The sequence below is a fragment of the Hyperolius riggenbachi genome, chromosome 1 (genome assembly GCF_040937935.1).
Source record: "Hyperolius riggenbachi isolate aHypRig1 chromosome 1, aHypRig1.pri, whole genome shotgun sequence".
Taxonomy (NCBI): Eukaryota; Metazoa; Chordata; class Amphibia; order Anura; family Hyperoliidae; genus Hyperolius; species Hyperolius riggenbachi.
Genome location: NC_090646.1, coordinates 679,698,356 through 679,712,808, shown reverse-complemented (window position 1 = coordinate 679,712,808; position 14,453 = coordinate 679,698,356). Strand labels below are relative to the sequence as shown.

General features: G+C 43.0%; 1 protein-coding gene across 1 annotated transcript in view; it reads left to right on the top strand.

Moving 5' to 3' along the window:
• The first annotated feature begins 2,389 nt into the window (after positions 1-2,389).
• MED11 (mediator complex subunit 11) overlaps positions 2,390-14,453 on the top strand; it is a 15,216-nt gene continuing 3,152 nt past the window's right edge. The window contains exons 1-3 of the mRNA XM_068272599.1: positions 2,390-2,523; positions 9,534-9,664; positions 12,365-12,495. Coding sequence (XP_068128700.1) covers positions 9,580-9,664; positions 12,365-12,495 — 216 coding nt within the window. The 5' untranslated portion in view covers positions 2,390-2,523; positions 9,534-9,579. The remainder of the gene's footprint in view (positions 2,524-9,533; positions 9,665-12,364; positions 12,496-14,453) is intronic.

The following is a 14,453-nucleotide window of genomic DNA, read 5'->3' as shown; positions in this document are numbered from 1 at the left end:
CTGGTAGCTAGCCTATTGCTAGCTACAAGTATTGCAACAAGTTTTATTCAAAAAATCCCTCCCGCGGACCCAGCCACCGAAACCGCGTACCACCAGGAGGGTTAAGCACGAGTGCAGCCAAACAACGCCTGTGCAAGTATGGCAGTGTCTGCCAACAACGGCTTGCACAGGGCCGTGCTCCTCTTTAAAGCAAACCCGGGGAAGACATTTTTTTCTGGAGGGGAAAGAAAAATATGCTACCCGATCCAGAGGGCTAGCCAGATCAGGTAGCGTCAATTACCGCCACTCCTACATCTCACAATCGACAACTTTTGGTAAAAAACAAAAACACACGAACATGGCTGCAACCCTTGGAGTTACTTCACTACAGCTCTGGCTCTGTGTATCTCATGAAAGAGCAGGGTGGCGAGGGAGAGGCAGGGCTAGCCAATTAGTGCAGGGGAAGGGGCAGTCCTAATGCCAGAGTGGGTGTTATGTAGGAGTGCCTCTCCTGCAAAGGATGCCCCTCCCCCTCATAGATTGCAGACAAGCAGCTTGTCACCAGTTTTGGGAGGTGACCGCATGGCACGCTTGTGTCTGGGGGGGGGCGGAGAGCAGCGCATAGGGGACACAGAGGGATGTCATAGAGCAGGGAACGTGCCTCAGTGTCACATCTGCTTCCCGTGCTGCCTCGTGCTGCCTCGTGCACCATTTTAAAGAGCATGACCCTGAGCGAGCCCTCTTCGGTAATTTTTGGGAGCAGAGAAAGCCTGTCTGTCATGCCAGGCCCTGTCTTTAAAGGAGTTATCAGGCATTTTAAAAGAAAATAAGGGCTACTTACCCAGGGCTTCCTCCAGCCCCAAGCTCCCAGCATGTCCCTCGCCGTAGCTCTCCCCGCAGCCATTCACCGCCTCTGCCTCCTGGGCCCCAGCGATGAGGTCAGACCAACCTTCTGAGATGAGGATTTATATATAAAATATACATACCTGGGGCTTCCTCCAGCCCCCTCCAGGCTTATCGCTCCCACGCCATTCTCCACCTCCTCGTTCGCCTGCAACTGGCCCCGGGAAAGTCCTCCAGCCGGCACAGTTCACCCAAGTGAGCGCGCCTGTCTCGCTCCTGTCACCGGGTGCGTTCTGAACCTGTGAACACTCTTGGTGCCAGGAGCTAGACAGGGGAGTGAGCGCGGCTAGGTTGTGCAATTGGTCCTGGACCGGAGGACTTTCTGTGGCCAATTGCAGACAAATGAGGAGGCGGAGGAGGACGGCATGGGAGTGACAACCCTGGAGGCAGCCCTAGATATGTATATGTAAGTCCCTATCTCAGATTTACTTTAACTGTCCCTTCCTTATCTCAAAGTGGCGCTAGTCTGCCCTGCCACACCCCTAATCATGCCCTCAACACAGCCCTAGTCACGCATACCATAAAAATATATTGAGAAAAATAGGTTTATAATTCAAACCACACTGGTCCTTTCTATCCTGGGTCATTTTCCTTCATATTAACACAAGAAAATAATATATACATTTAAGCCCCATTCACACTTGAAAGTGCCAAACGTCGGCGTTTTGCGGGAGTGATTTTTCAGCTGAAAATCACTGAACACTGCGGTGATTTTTCCGCAATCGCGTTTAGCGCTTCCATAGCACTGAAACGCGATTGCCGGGAAACTGCCTGAAAATGGTGCAGGCTACGCATTTGCGTTAATCGCCAGCGATTAACGCAAATTGCCCAAGTAAGAATGGGCCCATAGGGTTTTAAAGCACTAGCGCTAGAGTGTTTTGCTGGAATCGCTGGCAAAATGCTATAAAACGCTCTAGTGTGAATGGGGCCTTAAAGTCTGGGAATAAATTTCAGGGTCAAACATTTCTTTAGTAAAACATACATATATATTTATGCATTTCTGAACAGGAAGAAAGGGGGCGGGACTTGGTTTTCAAAGGGGGGCTATGTGTGTCTGTTTTTTTTTTAACTTACAGGTGCCCTTGTAATGCAGCAGGATGGGGGAGGGGTGTAAGTATGTAACCCTCCAGCCCTGTATCACACACAGGCTGCTATGCCTGACTCTGCACACTGCAGTATAATCATGCCATCAGACATCGTGCACAGTGAGCTGGGTGACTGCACACACCTGTGCCGGGGGGCGGGGACACATCAGAGGCGAGATTCCCGCCATATGAGGTGGTCAGAGGCTAGCAGTGGCCCCGCCCCACGGATCACACGGCCACTCCCTCGGTCTCGGCGTGCTCCGGTCACACAGCCGCTAGAGCTCCAGCCTCCCCCGCCCGTCTGTCTCCCAGCACAGCACGCAGGATGGTCTCCGGTAACATGGCGGCCGGCCTGGAGACTCCATACAGCGCTGATACACAGAGCGGGGACACGCCGAGCGCGCATGCGCGGAGGGGAGGAGGCGGGGCTATGCGGGAGACGCTGCCTGACGTGTGAGCGCATATGATAGGAATGGGAGAGGCTGCGCGAGACACTTCCGGGTCAGCAGGAGGTCAGAGGCGAGATATATACAGTGTATATAGGTGCTGGCTACAGGTGTGTATACTGTATAACTGTGCGTGTATCTCTGTGCTGTGTACGCTGCTGCTGCAGAGGTGCTGTCTACCTATACCACGTGTCTCTGTATACTGTATGTGTGTATAATGCATATACTGGGTGTCTCTGTATACTGTATGTGTGTATAATGCATATACTGGGTGTCTCTGTATACTGTATGTGTGTATAATGCATATACTGTGTATCTCTGTATACTGTATGTGTGTATAATGCATATACTGGGTGTCTCTGTATACTGTATGTGTGTATAATGCATATACTGGGTGTCTCTGTATACTGTATGTGTGTATAATGCATATACTGGGTGTCTCTGTATACTGTATGTGTGTATAATGCATATACTGGGTGTCTCTGTATACTGTATGTGTGTATAATGCATATACTGGGTGTCTCTGTATACTGTATGTGTGTATAATGCATATACTGGGTGTCTCTGTATACTGTATGTGTGTATAATGCATATACTGGGTGTCTCTGTATACTGTATGTGTGTATAATGCATATACTGGGTGTCTCTGTATACTGTATGTGTGTATAATGCATATACTGGGTGTCTCTGTATACTGTATGTGTGTATAATGCATATACTGGGTGTCTCTGTATACTGTATGTGTGTATAATGCATATACTGGGTGTCTCTGTATACTGTATGTGTGTATAATGCATATACTGGGTGTCTCTGTATACTGTATGTGTGTATAATGCATATACTGGGTGTCTCTGTATACTGTATGTGTGTATAATGCATATACTGGGTGTCTCTGTATACTGTATGTGTGTATAATGCATATACTGGGTGTCTCTGTATACTGTATGTGTGTATAATGCATATACTGGGTGTCTCTGTATACTGTATGTGTGTATAATGCATATACTGGGTGTCTCTGTATACTGTATGTGTGTATAATGCATATACTGGGTGTCTCTGTATACTGTATGTGTGTATAATGCATATACTGGGTGTCTCTGTATACTGTATGTGTGTATAATGCATATACTGGGTGTCTCTGTATACTGTATGTGTGTATAATGCATATACTGGGTGTCTCTGTATACTGTATGTGTGTATAATGCATATACTGGGTGTCTCTGTATACTGTATGTGTGTATAATGCATATACTGGGTGTCTCTGTATACTGTATGTGTGTATAATGCATATACTGGGTGTCTCTGTATACTGTATGTGTGTATAATGCATATACTGGGTGTCTCTGTATACTGTATGTGTGTATAATGCATATACTGGGTGTCTCTGTATACTGTATGTGTGTATAATGCATATACTGGGTGTCTCTGTATACTGTATGTGTGTATAATGCATATACTGGGTGTCTCTGTATACTGTATGTGTGTATAATGCATATACTGGGTGTCTCTGTATACTGTATGTGTGTATAATGCATATACTGGGTGTCTCTGTATACTGTATGTGTGTATAATGCATATACTGGGTGTCTCTGTATACTGTATGTGTGTATAATGCATATACTGGGTGTCTCTGTATACTGTATGTGTGTATAATGCATATACTGGGTGTCTCTGTATACTGTATGTGTGTATAATGCATATACTGTGTATCTCTGTGCTGTCTACCTATACCACGTGTCTCTGTATACTGTATGTGTGTATAATGCATATACTGGGTGTCTCTGTATACTGTATGTGTGTATAATGCATATACTGGGTGTCTCTGTATACTGTATGTGTGTATAATGCATATACTGGGTGTCTCTGTATACTGTATGTGTGTATAATGCATATACTGGGTGTCTCTGTATACTGTATGTGTGTATAATGCATATACTGGGTGTCTCTGTATACTGTATGTGTGTATAATGCATATACTGGGTGTCTCTGTATACTGTATGTGTGTATAATGCATATACTGTGTATCTCTGTGCTGTCTACCTATACCACGTGTCTCTGTATACTGTATGTGTGTATAATGCATATACTGGGTGTCTCTGTATACTGTATGTGTGTATAATGCATATACTGGGTGTCTCTGTATACTGTATGTGTGTATAATGCATATACTGGGTGTCTCTGTATACTGTATGTGTGTATAATGCATATACTGGGTGTCTCTGTATACTGTATGTGTGTATAATGCATATACTGGGTGTCTCTGTATACTGTATGTGTGTATAATGCATATACTGGGTGTCTCTGTATACTGTATGTGTGTATAATGCATATACTGGGTGTCTCTGTATACTGTATGTGTGTATAATGCATATACTGGGTGTCTCTGTATACTGTATGTGTGTATAATGCATATACTGGGTGTCTCTGTATACTGTATGTGTGTATAATGCATATACTGGGTGTCTCTGTATACTGTATGTGTGTATAATGCATATACTGTGTATCTCTGTGCTGTCTACCTATACCACGTGTCTCTGTATACTGTATGTGTGTATAATGCATATACTGGGTGTCTCTGTATACTGTATGTGTGTATAATGCATATACTGGGTGTCTCTGTATACTGTATGTGTGTATAATGCATATACTGGGTGTCTCTGTATACTGTATGTGTGTATAATGCATATACTGGGTGTCTCTGTATACTGTATGTGTGTATAATGCATATACTGGGTGTCTCTGTATACTGTATGTGTGTATAATGCATATACTGGGTGTCTCTGTATACTGTATGTGTGTATAATGCATATACTGGGTGTCTCTGTATACTGTATGTGTGTATAATGCATATACTGGGTGTCTCTGTATACTGTATGTGTGTATAATGCATATACTGTGTATCTCTGTGCTGTCTACCTATACCACGTGTCTCTGTATACTGTATGTGTGTATAATGCATATACTGGGTGTCTCTGTATACTGTATGTGTGTATAATGCATATACTGGGTGTCTCTGTATACTGTATGTGTGTATAATGCATATACTGGGTGTCTCTGTATACTGTATGTGTGTATAATGCATATACTGGGTGTCTCTGTATACTGTATGTGTGTATAATGCATATACTGGGTGTCTCTGTATACTGTATGTGTGTATAATGCATATACTGGGTGTCTCTGTATACTGTATGTGTGTATAATGCATATACTGGGTGTCTCTGTATACTGTATGTGTGTATAATGCATATACTGGGTGTCTCTGTATACTGTATGTGTGTATAATGCATATACTGGGTGTCTCTGTATACTGTATGTGTGTATAATGCATATACTGTGTATCTCTGTGCTGTCTACCTATACCACGTGTCTCTGTATACTGTATGTGTGTATAATGCATATACTGGGTGTCTCTGTATACTGTATGTGTGTATAATGCATATACTGGGTGTCTCTGTATACTGTATGTGTGTATAATGCATATACTGGGTGTCTCTGTATACTGTATGTGTGTATAATGCATATACTGTGTATCTCTGTGCTGTCTACCTATACCACGTGTCTCTGTATACTGTATGTGTGTATAATGCATATACTGGGTGTCTCTGTATACTGTATGTGTGTATAATGCATATACTGGGTGTCTCTGTATACTGTATGTGTGTATAATGCATATACTGGGTGTCTCTGTATACTGTATGTGTGTATAATGCATATACTGGGTGTCTCTGTATACTGTATGTGTGTATAATGCATATACTGGGTGTCTCTGTATACTGTATGTGTGTATAATGCATATACTGTGTATCTCTGTGCTGTCTACCTATACCACGTGTCTCTGTATACTGTATGTGTGTATAATGCATATACTGGGTGTCTCTGTATACTGTATGTGTGTATAATGCATATACTGGGTGTCTCTGTATACTGTATGTGTGTATAATGCATATACTGGGTGTCTCTGTATACTGTATGTGTGTATAATGCATATACTGGGTGTCTCTGTATACTGTATGTGTGTATAATGCATATACTGGGTGTCTCTGTATACTGTATGTGTGTATAATGCATATACTGGGTGTCTCTGTATACTGTATGTGTGTATAATGCATATACTGGGTGTCTCTGTATACTGTATGTGTGTATAATGCATATACTGTGTATCTCTGTGCTGTCTACCTATACCACGTGTCTCTGTATACTGTATGTGTGTATAATGCATATACTGGGTGTCTCTGTATACTGTATGTGTGTATAATGCATATACTGGGTGTCTCTGTATACTGTATGTGTGTATAATGCATATACTGGGTGTCTCTGTATACTGTATGTGTGTATAATGCATATACTGGGTGTCTCTGTATACTGTATGTGTGTATAATGCATATACTGGGTGTCTCTGTATACTGTATGTGTGTATAATGCATATACTGTGTATCTCTGTGCTGTCTACCTATACCACGTGTCTCTGTATACTGTATGTGTGTATAATGCATATACTGGGTGTCTCTGTATACTGTATGTGTGTATAATGCATATACTGGGTGTCTCTGTATACTGTATGTGTGTATAATGCATATACTGGGTGTCTCTGTATACTGTATGTGTGTATAATGCATATACTGGGTGTCTCTGTATACTGTATGTGTGTATAATGCATATACTGGGTGTCTCTGTATACTGTATGTGTGTATAATGCATATACTGGGTGTCTCTGTATACTGTATGTGTGTATAATGCATATACTGGGTGTCTCTGTATACTGTATGTGTGTATAATGCATATACTGGGTGTCTCTGTATACTGTATGTGTGTATAATGCATATACTGTGTATCTCTGTATACTGTATGTGTGTATAATGCATATACTGGGTGTCTCTGTATACTGTATGTGTGTATAATGCATATACTGGGTGTCTCTGTATACTGTATGTGTGTATAATGCATATACTGTGTATCTCTGTGCTGTCTACCTATACCACGTGTCTCTGTATACTGTATGTGTGTATAATGCATATACTGGGTGTCTCTGTATACTGTATGTGTGTATAATGCATATACTGGGTGTCTCTGTATACTGTATGTGTGTATAATGCATATACTGGGTGTCTCTGTATACTGTATGTGTGTATAATGCATATACTGGGTGTCTCTGTATACTGTATGTGTGTATAATGCATATACTGGGTGTCTCTGTATACTGTATGTGTGTATAATGCATATACTGGGTGTCTCTGTATACTGTATGTGTGTATAATGCATATACTGGGTGACTCTGTATACTGTATGTGTGTATAATGCATATACTGGGTGTCTCTGTATACTGTATGTGTGTATAATGCATATACTGGGTGTCTCTGTATACTGTATGTGTGTATAATGCATATACTGTATGTGTGTATAATGCATATACTGTGTATCTCTGTGCTGTCTACCTATACCACGTGTCTCTGTATACTGTATGTGTGTATAATGCATATACTGGGTGTCTCTGTATACTGTATGTGTGTATAATGCATATACTGGGTGTCTCTGTATACTGTATGTGTGTATAATGCATATACTGGGTGTCTCTGTATACTGTATGTGTGTATAATGCATATACTGGGTGTCTCTGTATACTGTATGTGTGTATAATGCATATACTGGGTGTCTCTGTATACTGTATGTGTGTATAATGCATATACTGGGTGTCTCTGTATACTGTATGTGTGTATAATGCATATACTGGGTGTCTCTGTATACTGTATGTGTGTATAATGCATATACTGGGTGTCTCTGTATACTGTATGTGTGTATAATGCATATACTGTATGTGTATGAAGGTACTGTCTGCCACATGTATCTATTATACTGTACATGTGTGCTCTATTCTTACTTAGTATTTATATAGCGCCAACGTCTTCCGCAGCGCTGTACAGAGTATATTGTCTTGTCACTAACTGTCCTTCAGAGGGGCTCACAATCCAGTCCCTTCCATGGTCATATGCCTATATTGTGTAGTGCATGTATCGTAGTGTATGGCCAATTTAGGGGGAAGCCAATTAACTTATCTGTATGTTTTTGGGATGTGAGAGGAAACTGGAGTGCCTGGAGGAAACCCATGCAGACATAGGGAGAACATACAAACTCCTTGCAGATGGGATTCGAACCGAGGACCCAGCGCTGCAAGGCGAGAGCACTAACCACTACACCATCATGCTGCCTGGTGTATACATATATTCATATATATGTGTCATATATTCTGTAGAGTACAAGATACAGAGGCGCCAAAAGAATAAAAGGTAATTAAATGAACTTAAAAAACCAACTGGTTAAGCAGAGGAGGCAGCGGTGGTCTTACCCCCTCCAAACAGACACAGGCAAGGACTGCGATTCAGACAGTCAACAATTTATTCGGAACTCCGATTCGGAGTTCCGAATAAATTGTTGACTGTCTGAATCGCAGTCCTTGCCTGTGTCTGTTTGGAGGGGGTAAGACCACCGCTGCCTCCTCTGCTTAACCAGTTGGTTTTTTAAGTTCATTTAATTACCTTTTATTCTTTTGGCGCCTCTGTATCTTGTACACTACATTGAGTCCACCCTGGGTGGAGGGTTGTTACCCTATTTTCCTGTCTACAGAGAGCGACTTTTTATTCCTGAGTGGGGTCAGGATTGTTCTCCCCACCTGCCTATACAGTGGTTGCCTATTGGTAACCCTGGTTTGTGAGTATAATTTAACTTCTCATTTATTTTGTTGTCCCCAAGACGAATTACACTATTGGGGCTCTTGGTGTCCCTCTGCTTTATATATTCTGTAGAATTACTGAACCCTCTGAGCACACAGTGTTTATAGAATGTGTAATAATGTATTTGCAGATATCAGGTTGGGCAGCGCAGTGTGTGGACCTGCTGAACCCTCTGAGCACACAGTGTTTATAGAATGTGTAATAATGTATTTGCTTATATCAGGTTGGGCGGAGCAGTGTGAGGTCCTGCTGAACCCTCTGAGCACACAGTGTTTATAGAATGTGTAATAATGTATTTGCAGATATCGGGTTGGGCGGAGCAGTGTGAGGACCTGCTGAACCCTCTGAGCACACAGTGTTTATAGAATGTGTAATAATGTATTTTCATATAACAGGTTGAGCGGAGCAGTGTGAGGACCTGCTGAACGCTCTGAGCACACAATGACCACCTATAGCCTGGCCAATGAGAGGCTGCGCGTCTTGGAGGATATTGAGCGGGAGATTTCCACCATCTTGCTGAACGCAGGTAACCATCCAAACCGAATGACAGTACCCAGCGCTGTATTAGGCCTGGCTAATTACACTTCATGTCACTTTTTATTTATCGTTATCAATATTTATTCTACATTTTTAAATGCAATTTTATGGGCACTTACATTTGTGTAGCATTCCAACACTTTTAAACAATCATATTTTTTTTTTTTTTTTTTTTTTTTTTTCAAACAAATTGCTCAAGTGGGAAGTTCCCCTGATTACATTAGCACTATTAAAGAGACCCTGGGCAGTGAAAATAAACAAAATCGGAACTTACCTGGGGCTTTCTCCAGCCCACCGTAGGTCGGAGGTCCCCCAGCGTCCTCCTGGCTGCTGTCCCGGTCCCTCCGCCGCATACAGCACCGGCGACACCCGGGCCGAGTGTCGGGCTACCACTTCCTTATCGGTGGCACTAGTCGTCTTCACGCTGGCCGGCGTGACAGTACTGCGGATGTGCAGTCTTCTAACTCTAAACCATGCATTCGCAGTACTGTCACGCTGGCCGCCATGATGACGACTAGCGTCACTGATAAGGAAGTGGTAGCCAAACACTCGGCCGCTGTACTGCTCAGGGTCCCTTTAAAGTCGAATGTGGTGAAGAGGGTGCCAGATTGGGAAGAGAGGGGCATAAGGAGAACGGGGAAGGCTATAGACCAGCGCTGAGCAAACTACGGCCCGCTGATAGGCAGGTAGATTCCTCTTTCCCCCTTCCGTGCAAGCGGGCGATTGGTGGGGGTTAATAATTACGCACTCACTGCTTCCTGCGTCACGTCTCCATGGTAACAGCATCACGTGCACATTGTCACATGACACGCCAGCATATCATACACTGGCACCCTGTGATACGCTGATGTCATGTGGCGAATTGCACGTGACACCGTTACCATAGAGAAGCGGCAAGTGCGTAAGTATTAACCCCCACTAATCGCCCGCTCGCGGGTACCAGAGCCGAAGACAGCGAGGGGGAAGCCCCAGGTAAGCATAAATACAGGCTAATGTTTCATCTCAGGGGTACACTTTAAGGGCGAGTTATATGAAGTTTTGAATTTCCAGATCTTAATGATGAAATCTACACCCTGTTTATGTCCTGTTATTTCCAGGGCTGTGGAGTCGGTACAAAAATCTTCCGATTCCTCAGTTTATGAAACCACGACTCCGACTCCGGGTGCCCAATATTTGCCCCGACTCCACAGCCCTGGTTATTTCTGCCAGGGCGTAGAATTCAGTCATCCCTGCCATGCGCTCTCGCAGTCCTCACTGCTGCACCCGCTCACTCTGTCACGCTGACAGCTCAGCTTCCGTGCAGGACTGCCAGGCAACTGCTATTTCTTACATTTTCGGTGTACTTTTAATCAGTGCTCTAAATTATCAAATTTTCCTTTTTTATATACATTTTTCTTTCTTCAAAATATCGATTTAACATGTATCTGAGATGAAAGGGTATACAAGTTTTATGAATACCTGAGGCAGCCCTCTCCATGCGGATCGCTGCCCTCCTCCGACTCCTGGATTGTCTGGTAGAAGCCCCATTAGCTTTGCCAGTCGGCGCAGTCCGCCCGCACGCTCCCGCAGCTGGAAGCATTCTGCACCTACGCAGTAACTCCCCGACTAGCAAAGCTAACAGGGCTTCTACCAGACAATCCAGGAGGCGGAGGAGGACAGCGAGGCAGCGATCGGCATGGAGGGGGCTGGAGGAAGCCTCAGGTATGTATAAAACTATTATACCCTTTCATCTCAGGTACACGTTAACCATTTAAGGATGACGTTAGTTGAAATCTACGCCCTGTTTTGATGCTGCTGTGGCTGGCAGGGTGTAGATTTCAGCTCGCCGCACGCTCTCACCACTGCCCACTGCCACTCTCTCGCCCTCCCGTCTCTATGACGGCAGAGAGACTATCAATGTGAGCAACTTCAATTGGCTTACATTAATAGCATCTGGAGCCAATGAAAGCGGCTCCTGACTGGCTCACAGGAACTCTGCTGTCATAGTGACAGCAGAGTGGGTGGCTGAGGTTCCCAGTGTCTGGCGTAGACAGTTGTGGTGGGTATGTGTGGCAATTCACTGACTTTTGACTGTATTCCGCTGTTTCTGGTACCAGCGGTCTCTGGTCCTTAAGGGCAGAGCTCCCCAACCCTATCCTCAAGGCCCACCAACAGTGCATGTTTTCCAGAAAACCACAAACATGCACAGGTGAGGTAATTAGTGTCTCAGCAGAGCTGATTAAGTACCTGTGTGGATTTCCACAAAACATGCACTGTTGGTGGGCCTTGAGGACAGGGTTGGGGAACACTGCTTAAGGGGGCTGAGACCGCTGGTACTTCAGTGGTTAAACGTGTTGTACCCGGGTGACTTGTGCTGCCGCACTGACTGCTTACTACAGGTGCGCAGTGAGCTGCAGTCCAGATTACATGCATGCGGAACACAACTGCATGCAGCTTGGAGATCAGGTGAATCAAAAACACAAGCAAGTGTATTTAATTGTCCTAATTCTAAGCCGCATATAACTTGCCTTAAATTTGCATGCAAACCATCATTATTTGCTTTCCTGCTCCTGAATGGTCTCGTTGCTCCCCTTCTTCTCACTGACTCTCTGTATGGAGGAGATTCTGAGTGACGTGGTTCGTGGTCTGAGAGCAGATCTCGTGTTTTCAGGACAATCAGCTGAGTAACTGCCTGTCCTCCTTATTGTAGGAAATGTGATTCTGGAACTTTCTAAGGAGAAGCCAAATGAGCGGCTGGTGGACAGACAAGCCACGCAATTCACGGCGTCCATGCAGAAGGTGGAGTCTGAGCTGTCGGGACAGATACGTTACCTGACACAGGTGAGACTTGTGTGAGGAGTAACACAACTGGCATAGATACTGACTCCACAACAACCGGCTGTGCCACTCATTGCAGTATTTACAGTTATCTTCTCATAAAATGTATCTGAAGGAACATATGAGATTAACGTATACACTTCTGGTACCAGCCCTACATATAAGATGATGAGATAAACATATACACTTCTGGTACTAGCCCTACATATAAGATGAGATAAACCTATACACTTCTGGTACTAGCCCTACATATAAGATGAGATAAACCATATACACTTCTGGTACTAGCCCTACATATAAGATGAGATGAACCTATACACTTCTGGTACTAGCCCTACATATAAGATGAGATAAACCATATACACGTATGGTACTAGCCCTACATATAAGATGAGATAAACCATATACACTTCTGGTACTAGCCCTACATATAAGATGAGATAAACCTATACACTTCTGGTACTAGCCCTACATATAAGATGATGAGATAAACATATACACTTCTGGTACTAGCCCTACATATAAGATGAGATAAACCTATACACTTCTGGTACTAGCCCTACATATAACATGAGATAAACCTATACACTTCTGGTACTAGCCCTACATATAAGATGAGATGAACCATATACACTTCTGGTACTAGCCCTACATATAAGATGAGATAAACCTATACACTTCTGGTACTAGCCCTACATATAAGATGAGATAAACCATATACACTTCTGGTACTAGCCCTACATATAAGATGAGATGAACCTATACACTTCTGGTACTAGCCCTACATATAAGATGAGATAAACCATATACACTTCTGGTACTAGCCCTACATATAAGATGAGATAAACCATATACACTTCTGGTACCAGCCCTACATATAAGATGAGATAAACCATATACACTTCTGGTACTAGCCCTACATATAAGATGAGATGAACCTATACACTTCTGGTACTAGCCCTACATATAAGATGAGATAAACCATATACACTTCTGGTACTAGCCCTACATATAAGATGAGATAAACCATATACACTTCTGGTACTAGCCCTACATATAAGATGAGATAAACATATACACTTCTGGTACTAGCCCTACATATAAGATGAGATAAACCTATACACTTCTGGTACTAGCCCTACATATAAGGTGAGATAAACCTATACACTTCTGGTACTAGCCCTACATATAAGATGAGATAAACCTATACACTTCTGGTACTAGCCCTACATATAAGATGAGATGAACCTATACACTTCTGGTACTAGCCCTACATATAAGATGAGATGAACCTATACACTTCTGGTACTAGCCCTACATATAAGATGAGATAAACCTATACACTTCTGGTACTAGCCCTACATATAAGATGAGATAAACCATATACACTTCTGGTACTAGCCCTACATATAAGATGAGATAAACCTATACACTTCTGGTACTAGCCCTACATATAAGATGAGATAAACCATATACACTTCTGGTACTAGCCCTACATATAAGATGAGATAAACCTATACACTTCTGGTACTAGCCCTACATATAAGATGAGATAAACCTATACACTTCTGGTACTAGCCCTACATATAAGATGAGATAAACCTATACACTTCTGGTACTAGCCCTACATATAAGATGAGATGAACCATATACACTTATGGTACTAGCCCTACATATAAGATGAGATGAACCTATACACTTCTGGTACTAGCCCTACATATAAGATGAGATAAACCATATACACGTATGGTACTAGCCCTACATATAAGATGAGATAAACCTATACACTTCTGGTACTAGCCCTACATATAAGATGAGATGAACCTATACACTTCTGGTACTAGCCCTACATATAAGATGAGATGAACCATATACACTTCTGGTACTAGCCCTACATATAAGATGAGATGAACCTATACACTTCTGGTACTAGCCCTACATATAAGATGAGATGAACCATA